The sequence below is a fragment of the Phodopus roborovskii genome, unplaced genomic scaffold (assembly GCF_943737965.1).
Source record: "Phodopus roborovskii unplaced genomic scaffold, PHOROB, whole genome shotgun sequence".
NCBI classification, from domain to species: Eukaryota; Metazoa; Chordata; class Mammalia; order Rodentia; family Cricetidae; genus Phodopus; species Phodopus roborovskii.
In genome coordinates, this window is record NW_026126540.1 from 26,137,355 (window position 1) to 26,165,024 (window position 27,670).

General features: G+C 45.3%; 1 protein-coding gene across 2 annotated transcripts in view; it reads right to left on the bottom strand.

Moving 5' to 3' along the window:
- The window catches only part of Tuft1 (tuftelin 1), a 41,896-nt gene extending 15,836 nt beyond the window's left edge, over positions 1 to 26,060 (bottom strand). The window contains exons 1-6 of one of the 2 annotated variants that reach the window (XM_051198790.1): positions 25,894 to 26,040; positions 8,647 to 8,721; positions 8,194 to 8,295; positions 4,220 to 4,306; positions 3,423 to 3,512; positions 1,380 to 1,445 (exon numbers count right to left, since the gene is read on the bottom strand). In XM_051198790.1, coding sequence (XP_051054747.1) covers positions 1,380 to 1,445; positions 3,423 to 3,512; positions 4,220 to 4,306; positions 8,194 to 8,295; positions 8,647 to 8,721; positions 25,894 to 25,953 — 480 coding nt within the window. In that variant the 5' untranslated portion in view covers positions 25,954 to 26,040. Of the gene's footprint in view, positions 1 to 1,379; positions 1,446 to 3,422; positions 3,513 to 4,219; positions 4,307 to 8,193; positions 8,296 to 8,646; positions 8,722 to 25,893 lie in introns of both variants that reach the window. The other variant, XM_051198791.1, reaches the window with a different exon arrangement.
- Positions 26,061 to 27,670: the final 1,610 nt, after the last annotated feature.

Sequence of the window (27,670 nt, forward strand, 5' to 3'; positions counted from 1 at the left end):
AATGTAGTCAAGAAGCTGGCTTTTCCTCCTCAGTGACAATCCCTAAGAGGAGGTGAAGCCCTCAGAATGCTTACAGGCTACTGCTGCCACCAACGCAGAGATTAAAATGCTCCTCTTTTTTTTTTTTTTTTTTTTTTTTTTTTTCTTCATTTATTTATTTATTTTGGTTTTTTGAGACAGGGTTTCTCGTATTGCTTTGGAGCCTGTCCTGGAACTGGCTCTGTAGACCAGGCTGGCCTGGAACTCACAGAGATTCACCTGCCTCTGCCTCCGAGGTGCTGGAATTAAAGATGTGTGCCACCAAAGCCTGGCCTTCTTTTATTTTTCTGTTTCTGAACTTCCAAGATTTTCAATAGTTAGTATATCTTATTATAGTAGTTTGAATGTCATTGGTCCCCATAAGCTCCTAGGGAGTGGCACTATTAGGAGGTGTGGCTTTGTAGAGTAGGAATGGTCTTGTTGGAAGAAGTGTCACTGTAGGGGTGGACTTTGAGGTCTCATAAATGCCCAAGCTAGTTCCAGTGCCTCAATCTACTTCCTGTTTCCTTCTGATCAAGATGTAGCCAGCACCACGTCTGCCTGCAGGCCATGATGATAATGGACTGCACCTCTGAAACTGTAAGTGAGCTACCTCAATTAAATGTTTTCTTTCTAATAGTTTTTCTGGTCATGAGGTCTCTTCACAGCAATAGAAACCCTAAGACACTAACTATCTAATCACACAGGGTAGCAAGTATCATTTTTTAAAAGCACAGTAACAGAGGAGAATGAAGTTCTATGGACGAAAATGGAAAGACGTAAAGCCTTTAATCCCAGCACTTGGGAGGCAGAGGCAGGCAGATCTCTGTGAGGTCAAGGCCAGCCTGGTATATAGAGCCAGTTTCAGGGCAGGCTCCAAAGCTACAGAGAAACCCTGTCTCGAAAAACAAACAAACAAAAAAGATCTTCCTGTTCTTCCAGGGGATCCAAGTTCAGTTCTCAACACCCATATGACGGCTCAAAACTGTAACACTAGGTCCAGGGCATCCAACAGCCCCTTTCATGCTCTGTGGGGACCAGGCACACATGCGGTACACATACATACACTGGAAAAACATGCACGAACATCTAAGAACAATGATTCTACATCTCCAGGGATGGGATTCAGGCATCTCCTTTAAACCTCCTAAGGCTCATTCAAGGGGCAGCCAAGCAGAGATGTCCTCCAGGATCCATCCACTTCAGTCTGCAGACAGTGGCTACTTCTAAGCAATGAATTTCCACTTCCCTGTCTCTGTTGTTAGATTTTTATATCAAGTAAATGAGATAGGACAGCCAGGAAACATGGGATGCCGCCCCTCAGTTAAGCTCTGCTCACCACAGTCTCCCCTGTTACCTACCTCAGATGGGCTGCTGTAGAGAGTCATGGGACCCTGACCAAAGCCATTTGGCTTTTCTAGTACCACCTATGTAAAGAAAAATAAAATCAGGAGTTAAAAACAATTTAACCAGCCAGGCAAACAATTCTGATGCATTATATTTCTAAGATGTCAAAGCCTATTGACCAGTGAGATGGCTCAGAGGTACCTGCCACCAAACCTGACAATCCCAGTTCAATCCCCAGAACCCACTTGGCAGAGGAGAGAACTGACTCCAACAAGTTGTCCCAACATCCACATGTGTGTCATGGCATGAGTGCATGCATACCCACACTCCACATGTGTGCATGCTCACATGTAAAATAAATGTAAAAACATTTTTATTTTATCTTTTACAGAAAGGGAAGGGGGAAAGAAGTAGGAAAAGGAAGAGAAGAAAGGAGCAAGGGAGATAGATTTTCAGTGCTTCCTGAGAAAACAGAACGTAGAGGGTAGCAAGATGGCCTTGAGAGGGAACTACAGCCTGCAGGGTGCATGATAGATGGCAGGCTAAAGGCTGCAGCGGACTGGAAGATGTGGGAGGCACATCCCTCCCAGGAATGCAAGCCACTGCTTGCCATAAACACTGCTCTTCCCTTTCAGTAAGGATCCTGACAGGTTTTGACAAAGTGTAATCAAGAGAAGAAAAAACTTTTGCTACAATTCTGTCTAACCTGAAGCCAGACTGTTGGTCACGTGACTGCTGATTTGTGCCAACAAGGGGCCTGGGCTTTGTGGCCTGACTGTGCGCAAAAGGTTCTGGTGCCACTCAACAAGGTGCCTCCCACCATCCAGGTGTGACATCAGGCCTCGATAGTGCCACTTTCAGCCAAAGAAAAGTAAATTTGGAAACATCCAGCACGTGAAACCCAGTCTAGACAAGGAGGAGCTCTTCTGGCACCAGCTGCTAGGCCAGTATACCTTTCAGAACAGGGAGGCGGCTGCTGGGGAAAGACCATCTGGCTCAAACCAAAAGGGAAATGAAGGAGACATAACTCAGATCTCAGGAGCCCAAGAGAGAAGTCAGGAGGAGCTTGCTCTGCTTCTTAGAACATTCCTGTCCTGGAACTTTGAAAACACTGGACAGCAGAATACCACACTACCCTCTCGGAGAAGATTTATACAGTGTTTGCTCCAACATTGCTGATACTTCTCTCTGCATCCTACATCTCTGCCAGACTAAGGACACAGGGACAGGATGGAGTTTCCCAGCCCAGGACTGAGATAACTGCATACACAAATAATGGACTGGATCACGATTTCCACTTTGGGACTGGAAAGATGGCAGTTCTTCCAGAGGACCTGGCTGTGATTCCCAGCACCCACATGGCAGCTCATAACCACCTGGAACTGAAGTTCCAGGGATCTGACGCTCTTGGCCTCCTGGAACACTAGGCACATACATGGTACATATACACACAGACAGGCAAACACTCATACACATAAAATAAAAATAAAAACTCTTAGCTGGGTGTGGTGGCATACACCTTTAATCCCAGCACTTCATAGACAGAGGCAGGAGGATATCTGTGAGTTCCAGGCCATCCTGGTTTACATAGTGAATTCTAGGATAGCTAAGGCTACATAGAAAAACCTGTCTCAAGTAAGTAAATAAACATACAAGCAATAAATCCTTTTTTGTTTTTTTTTGTTTGTTTGTTTGTTTGGTTGGTTGGTTTTTCTGGTTTTTTGAAACAGGGATTTTCTGTAGCTTTGGAGTCTGTCCTGGAACTCATGTTGTAGGCCTCATGTCACAGAGATCCACATGTCACTCCCTCCCCGAGTGCTGGGACTAAAGGCATGTGCTATTACCATCCTGCATAAATCTTTATTTAAAAAACAAAACAAAACTGCCATTTCTACTCAGGCTCACCCAAGTTTTGCAAGATCAACTTACAAGAAGTGATTGTCCAAAACTACAAGTGCTGGTTTGAAACCCTGTTTCTGTGAGTTCTTAGGAAGCCAGATTCCCCTCTATGCTCTCTTCCTGGTCATGGCTTGAGAGACAGCACCATTCCAAAGTACCTGTATCTCCTGCTGCTGCAGAGGGTCTCCTGGACTTCTGTCAAGCTTGCTACTTATGTCCTCCCGGAGCTTCTGCAAGCAATTCCTGGCCTGGGAAAAAGAGAGCCAAGACATTTGAGACTCAGGGCAGGGAAAGCAAACCTTTGGGTCACATCCCCAACCCAAACTACTTTCAGTGTGGCATTGTGCTACACAGTGGCTGCAGACAGAGGAATTGTGCTCAGGTGGGGTGGCATCTCAGTCTCTCCTGTACAAGCAACAAGATAAATTAATCCCCTTTCAGGGCAGCATTGACATGCTTGCTGGTTGAAAAGACACATGACGCAAAAGACAAATAAAATATGTAGTGTGGAATCCAGTGGTAAATGCTAAGGAGAAGCATAAGCCAGGCAGGAGCTGGGAAACACTGGGGAAGATGACTAACCACATAGACCAAACAGCTCATAGAGTTGGCCGGGTGCAGGATATTTGGTTATTTGTTGATTAATGGGTTAGATCCAAAAGATCAAAAGTGCTATTTGACAGCACTTAGGAAACAGAGGCAGGAATTGGTCTACACAAAGAATCCCAGGGCAGCCAGGGTTCCATAGGGAGATACTGTCTCAAAAAACAGATAACAAATAGAAATCGATAAACAAATACTATTTTACACATAGGAGGTCATGGGCATTTCAGTGACATAAAAGGAATAGGGGGAAAAAATACAAAACAAAAAACCAAACAGAACCCATAAAGGGAACCCCAAAAACGTAAGGTTCCAGGGGTCTAGGTGCTCTCTCCAAGGAAAGGGTCCATACCTCCTGGATGTACTGGACCTCACTCTTCAGCTGGTTGATGCTCTTCTCGTGGATCATCTTGTCTCCTGACCTCCCTTTCAAGTACACCTGCAATAAGGACAGCACTGTTTAGTTAAGGAACACACAGCCCCATACCCAGGACAAAGGAACTACTGTTACCATCAACTTACCAGGTAACAATTTGGTAATTCAGCAGTGCTGGGACCAAATTCAGGTCTTCATGCATGCTAGACAAGCACTACCAACTGAGCGCCAGACCAGACCCAAAATGTGTTACTCTTGGACCTATTTAATCTATTTCTAGAAAGTTATCCTGACAAGTTCAGCTAAACCACACACAACCATCCTGGCATAAACACTCAACCACGCCATTTACTTGATGGAAAAGTGGAAAGCTGCACTCTGAGCCAATCATGCAGTTCCCATCGGAAGAGGTCTCTTTGGCACACGTCAGCCTCTTCCAGCTGATGAAACAGCCCTGACTGACAGAATACATACACTTAGTGGCATCTACATTCAGCCAAGTATTAGATGTGGTTGCAAAAGACAAATAGGCCGGGAATTGGTGGCGTACACCTTTAGTCCCAGCACTTGGGAGGCAGAGGCAGGCGGATCTCTGTGAGTTCGAGGCCCGCCTGTTCTACAGAGTAAGTTCCAGGGCAGGCTCCCAAGCAATACAGAGAAACCCTGTCTTGAAAACCTGGGGGATGTGGGGGAGTCAAATAAACAAAATGTCCAACATTGGATAAGTAATTCAATAAATTATAGTTATGTATTTAGTGGAATATTATGTCTCCATTAAGATGCCAGATACTTATAGACACAGAAGATGTTACAATGTGTCATTCACAATTCCATTTTCTTTTTTTTTTTTAAAGCACAAATGGCTTTGGTGGAACACCCCTTTTGTTCCAGCACTGGGGAGGCAGAGGCAGAGGAATCTCTTGAGTTTGAGGCCAGCATGGTCTACAGAGCTAGTTCCAGGACAGGCTCCAAAGCAATACAGAGAAACTCTGTCTTGAAAAACCAAATAAATAAATAAAATAAAAAGCACATATGTCTGTATGTCTGGGAGGGTATACAACAAGATGTTTACAATAGTTACCCAGCTAGATTATGGGGTAGCTTTGCCTTCTTCAAGAGGCATACAATTACTGTGAATAAGGAAAATGAATAAAGTAATTAAAGGCATCCAGCTTGGAAAGGAAGAAGTAAAACAATGCCTGTTTGCAGATGACATAACCTTTCGTAGAGGAAGGGGAAGGAACCCCACAGAATGACAAACCTAGAGCAACGAGGCTGAAGGGCAACATCTCAATGTGCAAAATGATTGTCTTTCTACATCTTAGCAATTAGCAATCCAAAGATGAAACCTCATTGAGGAGCTGGAGAGATGACGGCTCAATAGTTAAGAGCACTTCTCTGAAATTATGAGGACTGGAGTTCAGATTCCAGCACCAGAGTAACAAGCTGGCTTCCCCCATAAGTGCCTGTGACCCAGCTGCAAGTGTGGTGGAGATGGGAAAATCCCCAGACCTTGGAGACTTCCAGTCTATCTGAGAAGGGACAGGCCTTTGGTTTATGGAGCGACCCCTGCCTCAAGGGAAAAGGCAGATAATGACAGAAGAGATGCAAAAGGCCTCTTCTGGCCTTTGCACATGTGCACAGATATACAGGTACATGTACACACAATAAATAAATAAAATAGTGAACAAAATTCCATCCATTTGCAGCTGTGTGTGGTAGCACATACTTGTAATCCTAGAGGTTGAGGCAGGAGTTCCAGGCTAGTCTGAACTACAAAATGAAATCCTATCTTAAAAATACTAATAGAGGCCCTGTGGCCACCAGGCGGCAGAAACTCACCCAAGCGAGCCACGCTGATTTGAGTGGCATGTGTAACCACCAGAGACCACCATGTTGAGGCTTGTGGTCCCTGAAGTCACTGAGAGCCACGAGTGGGTCAGTGGTCCTGATAAGACCAAGGGCCACATTCACCACCAAAGCCCATTTGATGCCTGGGATCTGGGCTGACACCTGAAGCCATGTTCATGTCTGTGGTGAGGGAGCGCTGGCCCCAACCCTTGCTGGCCCACAGCACGGCCACACAGGTGATGACATGGACACAGGCAGCACTCCAGGAACCACTCTGGGCACTGCTCAGCTCTACTCAGTCATGGCTTCTGGCACAGATGTAGGTAGAGAAGATTCATTCTCCCTCAGGGGCTGGACATTAGGATTTGAACATGCCCAGTGAATATATGGACAACAAAAATGGACTTGTTTGGGGGGAGTTACAGGGGAAGGGGGCACATGGGAAGACTGGGAGGTGAGCACAATCAGGGTGCATGATGTAAGATTCCCAAATAATAAATAAAAAATAAAACTCCATTATTTTAAGGAAATTAATAATAATAATAATAATAATAACAACAACAACAATAACAACAATAGATCCTAAGCCAGGCATTCTGGCACATGCCTTTAATCCCAGCACTCAGGAGGCAGAGTCAGGTGGATCTCTGTGAGTTTGAAATCAGAGTAGTATACAAAGTGAGCTTCAGGGCAGTCAAAGAAACCCTGTCTCAAAAAACCAAAAAAGAAAAACATATATATTCCAAAGATGGATATAGTGGCATGACTTTAAACCCAGCACTTAGGAAGCAGAGGCAGGAAGAGAGTTATATAACAACTTCCAAGCTAGCCTGCCCCATAATGTAAGGCCTTATTTATCTCAAACAATAGCAAAATAAAGGTCTGGAGAGATAGATCAATGACTGATAATCCTTGCTCTTGCAGAGGACTCAGGTTTGATTCTCAGCATGGCAACACAAACCATCTGTAGCTCTAGTTCTAGGGGATCCCGATGCCTCTTCTGATCTATGTGGGCATCAGGTACCCACATCATGTACAGGCATAAATGTGAGCAAAATGCTCATGCACATAGAATAAAACAAATACATTTAAAATAAATATTTTTAAATAGCAAAATAAATTCAAGTTTTCTATTTTGAAATTTACTATAAAGATAGTAAAGAAAACCTTTAAAAGTTAACTTTGTGGTTTACTCCATCTTTCTTTCTTTACAGGAAGACTCAGACAGCAATCCCTCCCAAACTGACCAACAGATTCAACATATTCCTACTGAAACTCTAGCTGGCTTCTTTGCAGAAACTGGTAAACTGAGGATAAAATTCATAAAGAAATGTAAAGAAGGGCTGGAGAGATGGCTCAGCAATTAAGAGCACTGGCTGCTCTTCCAGAGGTCCCTGGTTCAATTCCCAGCACCCACATGGCAGCTCACAACCATCTGTAATGAGATCTGGTGCCCTCTTCTGGCTTGTAGGCAGAGCACTGTATACATAATAAATAAATAAATCTTAAAAAAAAAAAAAAGAAAAGGAAAAGGAAAAGGAAAAAGAAAGATTCACGTGGGTCCTTTTGGATCAGGGAAGGGGAGAGAGAGAGAGAGAGAGAGAGAGGGTCACTGGTCCCTTCTTCCCCTCTTCTAGAGTTTTTATTAATAATAGAACAATATAAGTGAATGCTTCAGGAGACTGCACATGAATGCAGTTGCCTGGGGAGACCAGAAGAGGGCATCAGATTCCCTGGTGCTGGAGTTACAGGCAGTTTTGAGCCACTTGACACGGGTGCTGGGAACCTAACTCGGGTCTCTACAAGAGCAGTAAGCACTCTTAAACCACTGAGTCAACTCTCCAGCTTCTTCTAAAGTTATTTTTTTTTAAAAAGAAGGAAACCTGTTCATGCCCATGCTTGGGCCAGGCTGGGCCAAAGTTGTTCACTGCAGGCTGGACTCTGGGTGTTAGGACCCTGCAGGAGATCACCAGGAGCTAGCATCTCCTTCATCTCCCCAGTGGGTGTATAAGCTGTCAATTGGCAGCTCTCTCGGTGTACCTGCTGGGCAGGGGTGAGGGTGGGGGCAGAAAGAAAAAGGAAAAGTGGACTAAACTCACCTTAATGATCTCTTCATGTCCATCATGGGACTCCACCAGTTCTGAAGCCAGAGAATGACCAGAGAAGCGATCAGACACCATGGCGTAAGTCTTCCTGCCCGCCTGCCGGAGAGACCAAGAGAAGTGACTCAGAAAGCACACAGCAACCAGGACCTCCTGCCCTCGACCCACACAGAGCCCAACGCGGAGCTTCAATCTCATTTCTTTGCCCGCACCCAAGAGCAGCCATACAGCAACAAGGACACAGGGCAGAGAAGGTTAGTAGAAAACTAATTTAGCTTTCATTTTAGTGGGGTCTCCCACTTCCCAAAGCACTGGGCTGAGCTAGCTGGTGGGCCTGAAAGGAGATGCTCCCAGGTTTGCAGCAACAGACGAGGCTCCAGGCAACACTGGGGTCAGTAGCAAGGAAGAACTGGCTGAGAGGAGGCCTTGCCCCAAAAGACACCATGATACCTTCTGAGCTATGTGCTCAAGTTCATCTCCTGTCAGCTCACTCTGGAGGGTCAGCCTGAGAATGTCCACGCTGCCCTAATAATGACAACAACAGGGACAGTGACCCCTCACCTTTACCGCCTTCAAGAACAACCAGCTAATGTATACTCTCTGGCAGGCCTTGTCTATCACCAAGTCACAGACAAGTCCAAAGAAATGCTCTTGGCTTGGATACTGGCATGTCTCTGACAGGCCACTACACCTGATATTGACTATACAAGCATGTAGTTCCATGTGGCCCCAGGGACCTACCGTAAAAGATTCCCAGATCACAAGAGCACAGGCTATCAATTCTCTTTCCCCAGAGAACAAAGAAATTATCCCCAGGCTGTCATCTCTAAGCCAGAATTCTTGTTCGTTTGCAGTCTGGATCTCATGTTGCCCAGGATAGCCTTGAACTGCTGATTTTCCTGTCCTCTCTTCCCCCATGCTGAGATTACAGGTATACATGAATGCACTCAGCTCTTGATGCCAGAATTTCTACTCCTGACAACCAGCCTGATAGTTTTTGAAGCCTAGGATATCCTCTGGAACCCAACAATAAGATCCTGAATTCCAAGTTGGGAATGGACACACACACAAACACACACACTTAGGCTGAGGCCCATCAATTTGAGACTAGCCAGCTGGGAGTGTATAAATGAGACTTATACGAAAAACAAAGCAAGCAAACAGCAAACAAAGAAACAAAATGGTTAACATCAGGTATTTTCCTCACCCTCTCCCAGACCCTGGCAAGGTCTCACTGTGAGCTCTAGCTGTCCTGAAACTCACTATTTAGAGCAGACTGTCCTTGAATTCACAGAGGCCTATACCACCTCATTTCTTGAGATAAAGCTAACTCACTGAACCTGGGTCTCACCAATTTGGCCAGGTTGGAAAGCCAGTAAAGCACCCCCAGATCCTCCTGTCTCTGCCTCTAGCAGCAGCGATTACAGATAGCCACGTGTGACCACCAAGAGTCAAACTCGGTCCTCAGGGTTGCATGGCAAGCACTTTACTCCACCCTCAGAAGTTCATTTGTTTAAAGATGATATTTTTATTTTGTGTGCATCATTTGTGTGCAGTGCCCTTGGAGGCCAGAAGAGAACATCAAATCACCTGGAACTGGAGTTACAGACAGTTGTAAGTTTCCGTGGAGGTGCTGGGAACCAAACCCAGGTCCTCTGTAAGAGCAGCCAGTAAATGATGAGCCACCTCTCCAGCATCCTTACCCCAGGTTCTCACCTGTGCCTATGCTGGTTAGCTGGATTGCATCATTCCACACTATATCCATATCTCAAATATACATAGACTTTTATCTGTCCTTTAAAAAAAATAGTATGGCAGGTATGGTAGCACACATCTTTTTGAGACAAGTTAGTTCTCACTATGTTGCCTAAAACTTGCTATGCAGACCAAGCTGGCCTTGAACGAACAGAGATCTACCTGTTTTTGTGATGGGATTAGAGGCACGCACCACCAATCTTACTCAAGAAAATTGAGACAATTGTTAGGTACACATTAATCTTAGCAGTCAGTAAGGAGGAGAGCAGATTGTAAAACTGTGATGCTGGTTTTAATAGTCAGTTTGACACAATCTACAATCACCTGGGAAAGAAGGCTCAATGAGAAACTGTCTTGATTAAGCTAGGCGTGGTGATGCATGTCTTTAGTCCTAACACTTGGGAGGCAGAGTTTGAGGACAACATGATCTACAGAGTTCATTCCCTGACAGCCAGGCCTTACACAGAGAAACTTTATCTTGAAAAAGCTCAACACAACAACAAAACCATGGGACTTACGTGCTGGAGATGCACTTGGCACTTGGTAGAATGCCTACCAAGGACGGATAAAGTCCAAGGTCAGTTTTTGACATTTCATGAAACCTGGCAGGGTGGAGGACTCTGTAATCCTAGCACCTGAGAAGTAGACCCGGGAAGATCCCAAGTTCCAGCCTGGGCTACACAGTAAAATCTTGTTTCAAAAGACCCCACCACCACCAAAAGATAATGAAGCAGCTATTTCTAAAACCCCCATAGCTATCAAAAGAATAAAGTAATACTATGAACAACTTTGAATATAAATTTGATCATTTAATGAACCAATTCCTAAAACTGAGAAAAAGAACATCCATCACTACAAGTCACTCAAACCAAAATGTGTAACGTGAGTCTGCAGCTCTCCAGGTGCAATTCTCCACTGATCAGCTCATGGACTGGAGAAGCAGTGCCAACTCTATACAGTCTCACCCAGACAACAGATGACCGTTCACTAGATGAAGCTAGTATGGCCCAGTACCAGCCAGACAGAAACATGTGCATGTGTGGGGGGCCGACACACAACATGAACAACATGACAGGCACAGAAATACTGGCCACATCTTTCACAAATATAATCTATTCCCTAACATTTCATTACATCCTGGATGAAACCATGAAGAGGCATTTTACTAATGATGAAGGGATACAGGTGACAAATAAGCACATATAAATATATCCAACATCATTAAAATTAAATTTAAGCACATGCACATTAAAATCACACTGAATAGCACTACCTGTCTATCAGAATTACTGTAATAGTGCTCATTTTGACAGTACATATATTAAAATTGGAACAGGGTCAGTGAAATGGCTCAGGGGTAAAAGTGCTTGCTGCTAAGCCTGAAGGCCTGAGTTCAATCCCCTGGACCCACATGGTGGAGACAAGGAAACCACTCTGGCAAGATGCTCTCCGTACTTACGTGCACAGACTCACACAAAATCTCAAGTTCAAGGCCAGCCTAGGCTACCATGTCTCAAAATAACAACAAGGAGAGAAATCCTTAATAGTTATGGCTCAGTATGAAGATCTTGTCTGGCATGCATAAGGCCTTGCAACTAATCCCCAGCATCACCCCACTCCCCGAAAGCTTCCCTCCAATAGGCAAATTGTTAAAGTTGGTGGGATTTGGTGGGATTTTTTGTTTATTAAAAAAATATTTTATGTATATGGTGTTCTGCCTGCCCCTACATCTGCATGCCACATGCATGCCCGATGACAAAGGAGGCCAGCAGAGGTTGTTGGATCCCCTAGAACTGGAGTTACAGGTGATTGTGAGGCAAAGTGTGGGTGCCGGGAATCAAATCCAGGTCCTCTGGAAGAGCAGCCAGTGCTCTATCTAACTGTTGAGTCATCATTTCTCCAGTCCTGTGAACTGTTAAACTTGTAAATCTATTATTTTAGAACATTACTCAGAAATAAAAGGAGACAAGTACTTATATTTGTACTAGCAATCTCCAGAAAATTATGATTAGGAACAAAACAATAAAAAAGGTAGACAGCTACAACTCCATTTATGTAATATTCTTGAATGAACAAGTAAAGAAACAGTCTCCCTCTTCCTGTGGGCAACCTGTGAAAATAGTTCACTATTCTCTTGACCCAGAAACCTACACAATCATGCAGTTCAAGAGGTTTAAATCTTTGAATTCGTTTTAAGAACACTCATGAATCTGCCCAGGCTATCCAGGGTTTGCATGGGAAAACATGACATCTGAAAGACATCACTTTAAAGGGGCAATTCGTGCCACTCTGTCAGTATAATGGCGGAGTCAGTAGATATGCCCAGGTCAAACAGTGGGACTGGACAGGGTTGGTAGTTAAAGCACTGCTGAATTTTTGTTTCACATGCTTAACAATGTAGAGCAATGCTCAATGTAAGGGTTTGGCTGTGGATTGTGCACCCATTAGGCACATCCAGGTGAGCAAAGCACCCACCCTCAGAACTCACGATCATAGCAACCCATACATGAGCTTGCCCTGCCACACGGAGATGACCCTTCACTGAAAAGGAACAAACTGTTTAAGCCAGAAGAGGAGGCTGAATAAAAGAAAAAAGACTTCCTAGAAGAAACACAAATAACAAAAACTTACAGCCTGGGAATAAATTCAGCACAAAGTAAATGAAAAAAAGAAAAAGAAAGAAAGAACAGATTGAGGATCGCTGGGAGCTAATGGAAAGGCAGGGAAAATGAGCAGGTATGACTCCAACATAACACAACGTGGTGAAGGGGAAAGTTCAGTCCCTTGGTTTCCATGTCAACATCCTGTAATACAGTGTACTGGAATTTGAAACTGAGTTAATAGGTATAGGGAATTCTAACAGCTATTTTTAAATTATTTTTATACTTATTTTTATAAGTTGGTGTTTTGCCTGCATGTCTGTCTGTGTGAGGGTGTCAGATCTTGGAGTTACAGACAGTTGTGAGCTGCCATTCTAGGGCTGAGAATTGAACCTGGGTCTTCTGGAAGAGCAGTCAGTGCTCTTAACCCCTGAGCCATCTCTCCAGCCCCTCAATCATCTGTTTTCTAAGACAGGATCTCATTTGGTGGTCCATCTTGTCTTTGAACTTGTAATCCTGTTGCCTCAGCCCAAACTGCTTTTAATGCTCACTAATGCTCTATTTAATGAGTAAATTAATTTATTCAAACAAACCCCTATGTAGGCTGTCATTTATTCTCTCTCTCTTTCCCTCTCTCTCTTTCCCTCTCTCTCTGACACACACACACACACACACACACACACACACTGTGGCAAATGCAAAAACTTACACACACAAAATCAAAACATACATATGGTACAAAATAAGTAAACCTTAAAGAAAATCTTTCATTTGATAGAAGAAAATGATTCGTAACAGTACCTGGATCACTTTTCCATCTCCTTGCAGAAGAGGAATAGCATTTGGAACAGTTGTAACTATACTCCATCCCTACCCCTCCCATCCCCATCTCCTTAGAGAAGTCCTACTCAGCCTTCAAGGCTCAACTTGAAGGTTAGGGATGTAACTCAACTGGTAGAATGCTTGCCTACCATGCACAAGGCCCAGGTATAAAGGTGCACAACTGTAATCCCAGCATTTGGGAGGTAGAAACAGAGGAAGATCCAAAGTTCAAGGTTATCCACAACTACACACTAAGGCCAACCTGGGCTACAAGAGTCCCTGTCTTTAAAAATAAAATTAAATCAATAGGCTGGGTGTGATGGCACATGCCTTTAATTTTTTTCTCTTTGTATCTCTGACACTCACTCTGTAGACCTGGCTGGCCTCAAACTCAGAGATTCTCCTGCTTCTGCCTCCCAAGTGCTAGGATCAAAGACATGTACCACCACTGCCTTGCCTAAATTTTTAATGGCTTTTATTTTTTATTTAATGTTCAAGGTCATGCAGTGTTTTGCCTGCATATACATGAGTGTATCATATGCATATGGAGCCCAAGGATGCCAGAAGAGGGCGTCAGATTCTCTGGAACTGTAATTTTACAGAGGGTGGTGAGCTGCTATGTGGATGTTAAGAATCAAACCCACTTCCTCCAGAAGAGCAACCAGTGCCACTAACTACAGGGCCATCTCTAGACCGGGCAACAGCGTTAATCCCTGCACTCAGGAGGCCATCCAAAGCTGCAGAGCAAGAACTTGTTGCAAAAACAAAAATAAATAAGTACAACAGTGGAAGAGGCAGCTGAATGTGAGCAGAGGACTGGGAGGGATGCTGGGAAATGCAGTCTTCGGGATATGACAAGCCTTTGGGCTCATGAACTCATTGCAGCTACAAGATCAGCCAGCAACCTACCAGGCAGCAGGCAGTACGATCACTCTCACTCAGTGGCAGGCGGGCGCATGGAAGACAGGGAAGAGGGGGTGGAAAGATGGCTCTGTGGTTAAGAGCACTGGCTGTACTTCCAGAGGACACAATTAAATTCCCAGCATTCACATGGCAGCTCACAGCTGTAACTCCAGTTCCAGGGGATCCAACACCCTCACACAGACACACACGCAGACAAAACAGCAATGCACATAAAATACAATACAATTAAAAAGTTGGGGAAGACCATGTTAGGTCATTATATACATATACATACATATATTTCACTCCTCTTCTCTCAAAGGCCATTGAACACATGGACAGTTTATTTAGCAGTGACAGGAATGGAGTAGCTACTCTGAAGACACATTGAACGGATTCAGGTGATCCAGCCAGGGATCTTCCTGATTCCCTTCCTTATGAGAAACACAGACCCCAACCTCTGCCTGCCCTACAACAGAGTTTTTCTGTATAGCCCTGCCTGTCCTGGAACTCACTCATAAGCCAGGCTGGCCTCAAACTCAGAGCTCCACCTGTCTCTGCTACCCGAGTGCTGGGATCAAAGGTGTGCACCTAGGAACACTGAACAAAGCCAGCAGAGAACGGCTGAGGAATATCATAAGAAAGACCAGCAACAGCCAAGAAAGGCAATCCTAAGAAGAAATACAAATGGTCCATAGATACATAAAGGATGCTCAGCTGGGGTGGGCACATCTGCAATCCTGAGAAGCAGAGGGGTCAGGGTCAGCCTGGCTACATAGTGAGAGGGAGTGCTAGAGAGGTGGCTCACAATGTCTATAACTCCCTTCCAGAGCATTGGATGCCCTTTTCTACGTATTGGTGCACAGTCTTACAGTCTATATACACAGGCAAAACACCCACATACATAATAAAATTTTAGAAAATGCTAAACCACAAAGTGGTTCACACTTGTGATCCTGTGGTGGTCTGAATATGTATGACCCCCAGACGCATGTGTTTTAATGCCTGGCCCACAGGGAGTGGGGAGTGGCACTATTAGGAGGTGTGGCCTTATTGGAGTAGGTGTGGTCTTGTTGGAGGAAGTGTGTCGCTGTAGGGGTGAGCTTTGAGGTCCCATACGCTCAAGCTATACCTGGTATGGTTATTCTGCTGCCTGCAAATCAAGATATAGAACCTTTCTAGCACCATGTCTGCCTGTCTAGGCTACACAGTGAGATGAAGGGAGCTTGGGCTCTTAAATAAAAAAAGGAAGGAAGGAAGGAAGGAAGGAAGGAAGGAAGGAAGGAAGGAAGGAAGGGAAAAAGAGAAAACTAGATACTAATTTACAAAACATGGCTTTTCATTTGTCAAATACACGAATACACAGTAATTGCCAACTCCTACACACAGCAATTACTATGTGTGGGACCCTATTGGGCTCTGTTCCAAGGACTTTACAAGTGCTCACACATTTAATCCTAACAACATCATACAGCAGGCATCAATGTTTCAATTCTGAAACCAGGTTTAGAAGTTAAGAGTTTTGCCATGCAACTAATCAGAGACAGAGCCAGGATTTGAACCTAAGACCTGTGACTCCAGTCTGGGTTTCTAACCAAGAGGCATTTGTAGTAAACACACAAGAAAAGCACTGAACACACACACACACACACACACACACACACACACACACACACACACACGGAGGTAGACCAAATGTTCAAGGTCATCCTGGCTACATACAAGTTTGAGGTTAACCTGGACTGGGAGACCCTGGAAAGCAAGGAAGAATAGCAAAGTGGGGCAAGGGAAGGGAGAGTAGGGGAGGGGTGTGAAAGGCCTTTTGTTCCATGTATTTCCCTGGTCCTGTGTTTACATGTGTGCATCTGTGTATGTTTGTGTAGGTGAGCATGCCCATGTGTACACACATATATATGGAGGCCAAAAGTCAACCTCAGGTGTCATTCCTCAGTAGCCACCTACTTTGTTCTTTCTAGACAGAATCTGTCCTTGGCCTGGAGCTCACAGAGTAGGCTAGACTGCTGACCATTGAAGTGTAGGGACCCTCCTTCCAGCACTAGGATTTCAACAACCCACCACCAAGCCTGGTTTTTATACACATGTGTTCTTGGGACAGAACCCAGGCCTTCAGCGTGCCCAGCAAGTACTTTACTGACTGAGCCATCTCCCCAGCCCCTTCTGTGGTATTTTAAAGTTTCCAATGGAACGTTGCCTAACACTTCTATAGTAAAAATTACAGTGAAGAGACAGGAAGAAAGGTACTGAGGCTAGTCAGAAATGGAGCGTGTGTTTTCCATCTGACATCCACCCATCCTGCAAGCGCTTGCTCCCTGGACCCTGATTACAGTCTGTAGAGTGGGTGATCACACCCACCCTGCTCAGTGTGGGGCAGAGTAATGTGCAAGGACAGTGTGAAAGTATCAGTGGCCCATAATCTCAAAAGTATGGGAGCAGCACCGTACCCAAGCAGCTCAAGGGAGGAGGGCACCTCATAGACTGTCTAAATGGCCCTGGAGAAAAGTCCAGGGCTCTCTGAGGATGCCACAAAGCCACAGACCTCACCCCACAACTGCAAAACAGTGCCAAGGTTGGAAAACCTATGGTTCCTCTCTGCTTGGTGAGAAGAGTTGTCCTCTAGAACTGCAGTGACCTCAGGGCTGTGCTCAGGCAGAAAAAACCTTTAGAAGCACCCCCAAAGTGTCCCTGCTGGGGCCTCTGCGAGGCTACAGGGGAAGTGGAGTCTTCTCCAGGGGAAACAGAGCAGTACTTACTAATCACAAGGTGAGCAGGCCTCTAACCTCATAAACACTCTGTGGAGAAGCCCAGCTACCTCCAATTATAACAGCCTCTGAGCCCTGTTCAAACAAACCAGAGACATGACTCACTCCTCAAAGCAGGGAGGGGGTAAACACATAGCTAAGGGCTTAACAGATCAAGAGGCTCAGAAAAAGGTGATAGGAGATAAACAGGGGGGCCCCAGGGGTTCTCACAGCACAGGCTTACTGAGTGGGAAACGATCCATGGGAACAGCCAGTTTCCCTAGAACCCACTCTGCAGGCGTCCAAGGAGCCACTAATACTGGGAGAGGTCCAGGGTAAAATGTCTGGGTCAAAAAGGGAAGGTAAATAGAAATGGTCTCTGAGCCAAAAACCTCTAAGTCACCTTCACCTTGCATCCAACTCCTGCAAGCATATATAGTGTCACAAGCAGCTGCTGCAGCGACCATCTTAGTCACTGCCAGCCCTACCTGTGACTTGTCCAGCTTATGTCCACTCAGAAACTGTGAATGCTGCCTTCTCCTAACAGGGGCTCCTGAGAAACCACCGTGAGGGAAGCTCATGAAGTCACAGAAGAGGACAGGATGCTTGGGTACCCACACTCTCAGGGAAGGCTCCGGGTTCCCCGGGTGTGTAGGCTTGGTGTGCCTGGCCCTCCAGGAGACAGACCCCCTCCCTTCCCTCCTCCTCACAGATAAACCAACAGAACAGGAGGGGAGTTTATCTTCCATCTGGCAGCCTACCCATAGCAGAGATGGGACAAGCATCACAACAGGACTCGCCCTGACCGGGGAAATAAAATGAGAGTTGGAGCAACACCTAGATTGGGCACCATTTCTCATAATCTGGAGCCCTCCACTGGTACCTGGCACTGAGCGCATGTACACTGATGGGAGTGAGCCCCCGTACCCCAGCTCCGAAGGACAGCTGCCTGCTGCTGACTTAGTCTCCCTCCAGGACACATGCCTCAGAACAGAAGGGGAACTCCCCAGTCCAAAAGCCACCAAAGGGTGAAGCTTCTCTAGTCTCGGACACCTTGCCTTGAGATTTGGTTTTCCTGCTCTCATACTCTTTCATTTATCATCTCCACCCTATTCTCCCCACCCCGTATTCTCCTCTCTTCCTGCCTCTGCTGCCAGGGCTTAAATCTGGGCCAACAGTCTTCCTGGTGCACATTCATTACCCCAACTAAGCCTGCCCACCCCTAAGTAACAGGTGTTTCACAAGACTGCACCGTGACCCAAAGAGGCACATGCCATAATTGCCAACAGGCGGGGAAGCTCGTCCCACCCGATCTGAGCACAGGCCCTGGAACCGAAACCATCCAGTGCATACCTCCCTCCACCCCAGAGAAATATGGGCAATGTTAGTGCCACATGCCTAATGATTAAGTAACCTTCCTCTCTCACACTGTCTCCTCCCAAGCCAGGCAAGAAAGCCAGGCTCTCCCTGAATTCCTGGCAGGCTTGGAGACCTCACTGAAAAGTTGAAGCCAGCAATAAAAGGGGTAGGGGGAATGGTGTGAGGAGAAACTCAGACAGCATGAGTCTGGGGCAGGGGCAGGGACTAGAAGAAACAGTCCACAAACTTGAAAGATCCCTCCACCCAAGAGTTTCCTCCCAACCCTGGTGTCACGGAGACAGGTCTTTCATCATTTTAGAATTCATCCTGTTGGAGTAAACATCAGTGACCACAGAGCACTCATCTTTTGTGTGCATCGTGGGCTGGCTTCAAGCTCACTACGTAGCCAAGGATGAACTTCTAATCTGCCTGCTTCTACCTTCCTAGTGCTGGGTGAGCATGCCAGGGTTTATGTGGTACCAGCAATTGAACCCAGGGACTTCATGCATGCTAGCTGAGCACTCTAATAACAAAGCTATGACCCTAGCTTCTCAGTTCTCTTTGAGAATAAGAATACTCGGACAATTCCATTCCCAGGTATTTCACAACCAAGTAAAAAGGAAGCCTAAGTGCACATAAACTTATAAAACTTCATAGCAGCATTATTTACAACTGCCAAAGAACAGAAACAACTCAGAGGTCCACGATTCATTCCATGATGAACACATGGTTGGAGAGATGGGGAGGGGGGGAGTATGAGGAGTGAGTGATTTATGAAGTGAGCAAAAAGATCTAAAATTGGTTCAGTGATGACCATGTAACTCTGAATACACACACGCGCGCGCGCGCACACACACACACACACACACACACACAGAGTTATATACCTTAAATTGGTGAACCATGTGGCATAATAGTTTTAATAAAGCTCATAAAAATAGTTAAAATTCATGGTATACTTACAATAAATCACATCTCAATTTTTAAAATATTTACCTTTGTTTGTTTCATGTACATGAGTACTTTACCTACATGTGTATCTATGTACCACCTGGTGCCCACAGAGGCCAGAGGAGGGCATCAGATCCCCTGCAACTGTAGTCACCATTGGTTGTGAGCTACCATCTGGGTGCTGAGACTTGAACCCAGGTCCTCTATAAGAGGAGCCAGTGTTCTTAACTGCTGAGCCATCTCTTTAACTCCTTAAAGCCCAATTTAACTAAAGAAAAAGTAGGCCTCAGGCATTAAATTATTTCAGCTTTTGAAGTCTTATAGAAAGCCTCTAATCCATAGTAAAGACAAAGGTTCATAACACAGCAGGTAAAACAAATTCCAAATCCACACAGTTTTGCCAAGACACCCCCCTCCCCCAGCAGAAAAAAAAAAAAAAAAAAAAAAAAAAAAAGCCAGGTGTGGTAGTACAAGCCTTTAACCCCAGCACTTGGGAGGTAGAGGCAGGTTTTTTCTGTGAGTTCAAGGCCAGCCTGGTCTACATAGCAAGTTCTAGGACAGCCAGGACTATAGAGAAAGAGATCCTGTCTCCAAACAAGAAAAAAGAAATTTTAAAAAAGGAGGGAGGAAGAATTGGGGGGGGGGGGGGATACAGTGTATAAGGAAAGGTAACACAGAGATTAATAAAAAGAAAAAAAAAGAAAAAAAAAAAGAATAGCTCAGAGGGAGGGGGAACTGGGACTCTAATGTAAAAAACAAATAAATTAAAAAAAAAAAAAAAAAAAAAAAAAAAAGAATAGCCCAGAGAGCCCAGAATACAGCCACCCCCTTGGCCAGGAGAAATGGAAAGAAGTAGAAAGAGGACCATTAACCTTCAATATCACTGTTAAAGCCCAGCCCTGTTGACTCCATCCTGGGTCTACCCACAGTCCCGTTACTCTCGCCACTCTCCACTGGCAAAGGGACCCGGAATAACAAGGAAAGGGGAAAGGAACAGGTACGAATAAGTAAATGTGGTGGTGCACAACTTTAATCCCAGAGCTTGGGAGGCAGAGGCAGGTGAATCTCTGAGTTCGAGGCCAGCCTGATCTACAGTGAGTTCCAGAACAACCATGGCTACACAGAAAAACCCTGTCTGAAAAAAACAAAAACAGGACTGGAGAGATGGCTCAGAGGTTAAGAGCCCTGGCTCCTCTTCCAGAGATCCTGAAATCCCAGCAACTACATGGTGGCTCACAATCATCTGTAATGAGATCTGGTGCCCTCTTCTGGTATGCAGGCAAACTCTGTATACATAATAAATAAAAATCCTAAAAAATAACAAACAAACAAACAAACAAACAAACAAACAAAAAAGGAAAAGAAAGAAGCTGCAGCAAATGCCAAAATGAAAAGAAGCAAAACTTGACCAAAGTCAGGCCAGACATAGTGGCACTCGCCTTCAATCTTAACACTTTGGAGGCTGAGGACCACAGCAAATCTGAGGCCACCCTGGGCTACCTTAGTTCTAGGCCAGCCTGGATATAGTATGAGACCCTGCCTCAAAAGGAGGTGGCCTGGAGGAAGTGGAGATGCTTCAATGGGTAAAGTGCTTGCTTATACAAGCGTGATGATAACCAGAGTACAGAACCCCAGAGACGGAGGAGAAAGCACACGCACATGCACGCACGCACAAAGAATCCTCCTAGTTCCTCCACCATAGGCTTGGGTACCCAGATGCAGTTAAAACAATGCAGTCCACACCAGTAGCAAACAGAAAATAATAGCTAACATCTGAACACTTACCACGTGCCAAGCACTATGTTTAATATTTCATACATATTATCTTACTTAATCCTCATAATGATCTTATGAGAAGGCATGATTATTCTCTTCTTACATATGAGGAAACTGAAAATGAAGAAATTAATTACCAAAGTACTCTAGCAAAGCACGTAGTCAGACTCACAAAGTTATGCTGTCTTCTTTTAAAAAGCTTTTAAATTATTAATTAATTTACTTTGAGACAAGTTCTCAAGTATCCCAGGCTGGCCTTGAACTCCCTATGTACCAATGATGACCTTGTACTTCCGATCTTCCTGACTAAGCGCTGGCATTTTAGGCATGTGCCACTATACATAGTTTGCATAGGGCAGGTGATCCAATCCAGGGCCTTGTGCATGTCAGGCAAGCAATCCAGCAGCCCTAGAACCATGCTCTTTTAACCACAATGCTACTAATAGAAATCACAGGTCAACTACAAAGTGTGGTTACATTGCAATCACAAGAAAAATGCCTAAAAAAAAAAATCAGAATATAAACTCCTTATAATTCCTACAACACAAGTCAGTAGATATCTAAAACTGATGGTGCGGAGGACTGGAAACGCAGCTCTGTGGTAGAGCACTTGCTTAGCGTTCATGAGGCCCAGGTTTAATCCTCTGTACCTCAGTGTTTTCCAGGTGGGGCCTGGGGGTCGGTTGGACTTGGGGTGTAGCTCAACTAGAAGAAAGCTTGCCTGGCATGCCCAAAGTCCTGGGTTCAACCCCCAGCACCACATAAATCAGGTATGTTGTCAAATGATTGTAACCTTAGCATTCAGGAGGTGAAGGCAGGAAGGAAGAGCAGAACCCATCTCGGGGTTTGAGAACAGCATGAATACAAGAAACTCTGAGGGAAAGGAGTGAACTAAAAAATGGCTTAGCAAAAAGGTGTCTGATGCCAAACCCAAACCACGGGCAGGAGAGAATGGACTTCCCTGACATGTCTCCAGCCTCTACTCATGTGCCATGGCATATCCCCACTCCTGCCCCCCAAGTAAATAAACAAATGTAATTTTTAAAAGAGAAAAGAAAAACATTACTATAAGCATTTTATCTAGAAACAGGTTCACATCAGACAAAACAGGTAAGAACTGAAAGAAACTGCTACACTTCCATATAGTAGAACTTAAAATAGAGAATAACTATATATTTTTCAAAAACCATTTGACATTAGTTTTGTTTTTTAACTCATGTACAAGAGCAGGATGTGGTGGTGTGTGCTAAAAGCCCAGCACTTGGGAGGTAGAGATGGGAGGACCAGGAGTTTCATGTTAGCTTAGGGTACATGAGACCTTGCCTCAAAATGCCAAAAACTAAAAATAAAAAATAAAAATGAATTATGTACAGGTATTCTTTAAATGCTATTTACTTGTTTATTTTATACATGTGAATGCTTTTCCTACATGTATGTATATATACCACATGCCTGGTGCCCATGAAGATTAGAAAAGGAACTGAAGTTGTGGTGCTTGTTAGCTACTAAGTGGGTGCTGAGAATCAAATCAACTAGAGCTCTGAACCACTTAGCCATCTCTCTAACCCTTTAACATGTGTTCTTTTCATTTTAAAGGTCAAAGGGGGCTGTTAAAGACTAGGCTTACAACTAAAAATGTAAAGTCAGAGGGAGGGAGGGAATGAGGGAGACAGGGAGGGAAGGAGGAAGGCGGGCCAATCACCCATGCCAGAGTCTAAGGCACAGACATGGTCTCTTTTACACACAACCTCATAGTCCTGCACCGGTGACAACATTTGTGTTTTGCTCTGCAGTACCCACCCAGTCCTTCACTGGGCAACCTTGTAAACCTGCCAGTCCTGGAACCCTGCTCTACCCTAGGTAAGGAGAAGGCCAGGGGACAATGGTACCCCTCCCTGGACTATCAGAAGAATGCCAAAAGAATCTAAATCAGCTGGAATCACCCAGGAGTAGAAAGCATCCATGCTGCTTCCCAGGATTCCCTTCATTTGAACTTTTTAAGCTTTCCTTTACCTTCTGAGCACTGTTCTTTCCTTCTAGTAAGTTCCTCTTAAGGTAGCTAGGTCACTTTGTGCTGTTTACTATAAACAAAGGAAGGTAATAGAAATGTCTAATAAGAATGAGTTTGATATTCATTTGTACTTTCTATGCCAATATAATTTACCAAAGTCACTTTCAAACAAGCATTTTTGACATTAAAATACATTTACAACCAGACACGGTAGTCTGCACCTTTAATCCCTACAAACTCACACATAGCTGACACAATATTTTGTCCAAAAGATCTTGCCAACACTCCAGGGATGTTAGCTCTTTTTTTTTTTTTTTTTAAATACTGCTTCTCGTCCATTGTTTGTTTGTTTGTTTTGAGACAAGGTCTTGCAAGGTATGTAGTTATGGCTGACCTAGAATTTGATATTTAGCAGGCTGGCCTCAAATTCCCAGAGATCCATCTTCTTCTGTCTTCCAAGTTCTAGGATCTAAGGTGTATCCACTATGCCAATCCTTCCCATTATGTTTTTGTTTGTTTGCTTAGTGATAAGAATAGAGACCGTTTATTAAGGGAAGAGAAAAGCACTCCCAAAAACAGTGGTGGGAAAGGAATGCCCCACTGTGTTGATTTCAGACCCAATAGTGGCTATGGTCTGAAGTTTTGAAAGAGTTTGCCTTTACCAATGTCCAACAATATAAGCAGTACAGTGTATTAGCTGTACTTCCACATCAAAGTACAAGGCACTAAAAGACACATGGTCCCAGGATTCTGGCTCCAACCGTCTACACTCCCAAATTCTGGGGGCTGGGGGTTCAATCCTCAGTACTTACAGTACCTTCCTGATGGGGGTGTGGGTTTTGTTGGGGACATTGCTCAATGAGCTGAATGCTTGCCTGGCATGTCCAAAGTCCTGGGTTCAAACCCCAGCACCACATAAATCAGACATCCGTTGATTCGTTTATTTACTGGGACCTTTTGCAACCTAGCTGAGCACCGTTCAGTGGTATGAGTGTATGACTACATGACAGGTTCCCAGGGACTGTCCAGAGCCATAAATTCTATCTGCAGACTGGCTCAGAGGAGAGGAATCCAGGACAAACCCTGTCTCCTGACTGATTGATTGTTTACCATCTGACCTTCCTCCTCAAGAATTCAGGAATGTCTCCAAGAGGAAACCCAGGCAAGGGTTATTTCATTCCCAGCTTAAAAGCAAAGTAAGCCTCAAGTCTAGCCTGCCTCCCCTCTAATACAAAGCTCTCTAGTTAATTCTAAACCTACTTATGCCCAAAAGCAAATTCCTTGCTATTTTCCTTCTCTGTTTTCTATCCCATCAAACAAGCAACAAAGAAATCAAGGGACAGCAGCAACTCCTTCTTTGTGTTGCTATGGTCTTAAACATCTTTCTCCTATATGATATGGGTCTTTTTTCTACACCAAATGAAAACAAGCCCACAACCAACCCCTCACTCTTACTCATTCCACATTCTTTCCCTGTACTAATCATTCCAAAACAGCAAGAGCATGGAGGACTTGAGGCTGATTGGTTGTTGGTTTTGTTTTGTTTTGCATTTGGTCAGCATCTCTTTCTTACCTGGTGGGAAAGGCTGAGGTTTGGGAAGTGTCAAGACTTGTAATGTGGCAGAAACATTCATACTTCTAGACAAAATTGTCAAGGGGGCAGTGAATAGGCGTCAATGATCAGCTGTACTCAACTTCAAATGAGCACCTATTCTACAACTATTCTTTGAAGAAGAGCCATAATCCAGCTGTGGCCCGGTTAGCTTTGCCTCAGGGACATGCTGAGACAGGCAGAAGCCAAGCAATCAGATGGGGGGGCCACAACCCCCCCCATCACCTTGGCTCTCATTTCAACTCTCCCACAATAGCTTGGAAATCAATTAATTAGCACAGATCTACGGTGTATTTGGATCCCCCAGCAACGCCTAGAAACATTCAGCATCAAATTACTGGCTTTTTCCACCGGAGAAAGAAAAGTCATGCGGTCAGCTGAGGGTGCTGGAGTGGGGAGGGCATGGGGGGAAACAGGGAAAACTGGCTTGCTCTGGAGAATGTGTTCTCTCTCTCCCTAACCCTCTCCAGGAGGGTTCTCGTCCTGCCTGGGTTCCAAGACATCACCTTCATCCCCTCTCGGGACTTGGCAACGGGACACGGAAGCAAAGCCCAGGAAGCCAGATGGAAAAAAAAAAAAAAAAGAAAAAAAAAAAAAGGAGAAATCCGAAAGAGGGTACCGTCGAGTGGAAAGGTCTATTCATTCTCTTAGTGAAAGGTAAAATCTCTGGCCAATTCCCAGCCCTAGGATTCCACCCTCTGCCCCTTTTCTAGTTAAAGGATCACCCGAAGTACCATAAAAGTCTTTGAAGGGCTTCTGAGGCCATCGGGACACGCGGAAAAGCCTAACCGGCCTGGACCGGCACAATGTCCGAAACGGCGCGGGTATCTGGTCCCTTGAGCGTCTCCCACGACCCTATCCAGCTGCCCACGAGACGCCTGAGTAACGCGCCATGTCCCCGGGCTGGGGCCGCAGTGTCCCGGTCAAGGGCAGGTACTCCTCAGCCCGGGAGCCGCCAGGGCTCCGACCCGTGCCTCCCATGCCACCATCTGCCACACGGCAAAGTAAGAAAGCGCACCGGGTGACCGGGACTGACCGCACCAAGTCGGGCGTCAGGTGATGTCGGCTAGGTCAGCACGAACTCGGGAGCGGCGCGACTGGAAGGCCACCGTGCCCAGGCGGGAAGGCGGGGTGAGCGTGAGGACCTACCGCGGTCTGGCTCTCCGGGTGCACGTCCACCAAGGTACACCAGTTCCGCGTCCCGTTCATCTTTCCACGGAGGTCGCACAAGCGTCCTCAACTCTGAGGTCCGGCGACAACTGGGCGGGCGCGCGCCGAACCGCCCACTTGTATAGGCGCGTCGGGGCGGGGCTTAAGGCGGGCCACGCCCAACGCGGTATTTGTCAATGAGTTGAACGGAAGAGAGAGATGGGCGGTTCCAAGAGGCTTCAGAACTTGCCTACTAGCGTTAACCTCGTATTTACATAAAAGTGGGGCTCGGGAGTGAAGGTTGGGTGGTCGCTCAATAAAAGCTTTACTTCCGGTAATATCTGTGATGGTATCTCAGTCTTGTCTCTTTTCAGTACTCCAGGATAAGTAAATAGTGAGTTGGGGCCGGCACATGCTTCTATGGTCTCTCCTCTCCCTAAATGTAATCCAGCCTGTAGGGTTTTTAGAACTGAGTAAATCTTTCCTCTGTGTTAAAAAGGCAGGCACCAAGGGCCAGCTCACTAGGACTAGTCTAAGCCAGTCTGGCAGGTGCTTATCCCTGGCAAGCCGCCCAGGCCAAAGTCAAAAGCCAAAGCCAGCTGAGCTCTGGGTGGGGCTTGTTTTGCAGAAGCTGCCCTTATATGGTGGGGAGAGGCGGGACACATTGCCTTAAAAGGTGAATCTCAACTGCACCAATGGCATTTGCTTCTCCTAAGGCTAGGCTGGAATCTTGAGGGCTGAACTCTGGTAGATGGCTATCCCACTGGCTGATCTACAGGGAGGACAGGCAGTGTGTAAGGGCTGACCGTCAGCTTAACTAGGCGGTACTACTACAGATAGAATTCGTTTTGGTGAACAGCTAGCTCCTTCAAGTGAGGGGGAGTGAGCTGGTCTCTGAGTCACTTGCCAGTTAGAATTGGATGTTTGCTCTACACCCGGAAGGTAAAAGCTGGCGATACCAGTGACCTAGGAGAGGAGAAAAATCCAGTTCTGGTCTCTTCTCTGTCCCTCAAAGAAGGCACTTGTGGTGGTTTGGCGAGAAAAGTCCCCGATCCAGAGGCACTATTTGAGAGATTGAGTAAATGTAGTCTTGCTGGTGGAATTCTGTCACTGGGGCAGGCTTTTCAAGTTCAAAGACTCCCCAGTTTTTTTTTTTTTTTTTTTTTCTCTGCTTTCCTGCTTGTGGTTTGGGACATGAGCTATCAATCCTCTGCCTGCCTGCCACTGTGACTCCTCATCATTATGGTGAGACTCTTAGCCTTCTGGAACTGTAAGCCCAAATAAACACTAGGTTGCCTTTGTCATGGTGTTTTATCACAGCAGCAGAAGAATAACTAATGCAGCATTCCTTACTATTCCCAGAAATTGTCAGGAAAGAATGGTTCTATTAGTCCTTGTTTCCTAGATCCCTGATCAGTTATGAGAGACCTCTAAAAATGAGGTAAAGCCTCATTTTAATGTACAGTTTAAATGACTTCTTGAAATAAGGCCTGCTTAACAGGTAAAGGTGCCTGCTGCCAAGCCTGAGTTCAATCCCCAGGACCCACACTGTGGAAAGTAAGGACTCTCAGAAGTTGCTCTCCGACCTATGGAGGTCAGAGAACATACATAAACACACACATATGCATGCACATACATTCACATGCACATACACACACACACACACACACACAGAGATGTTTTAAAAAATATAAAACAAAACTTAGGGCTGGAGAGATGGCTCAGGGGTTAAGAGCACTAGCTACTCTTCTAGAGGACCTGTGTTCAATTCCCAGCA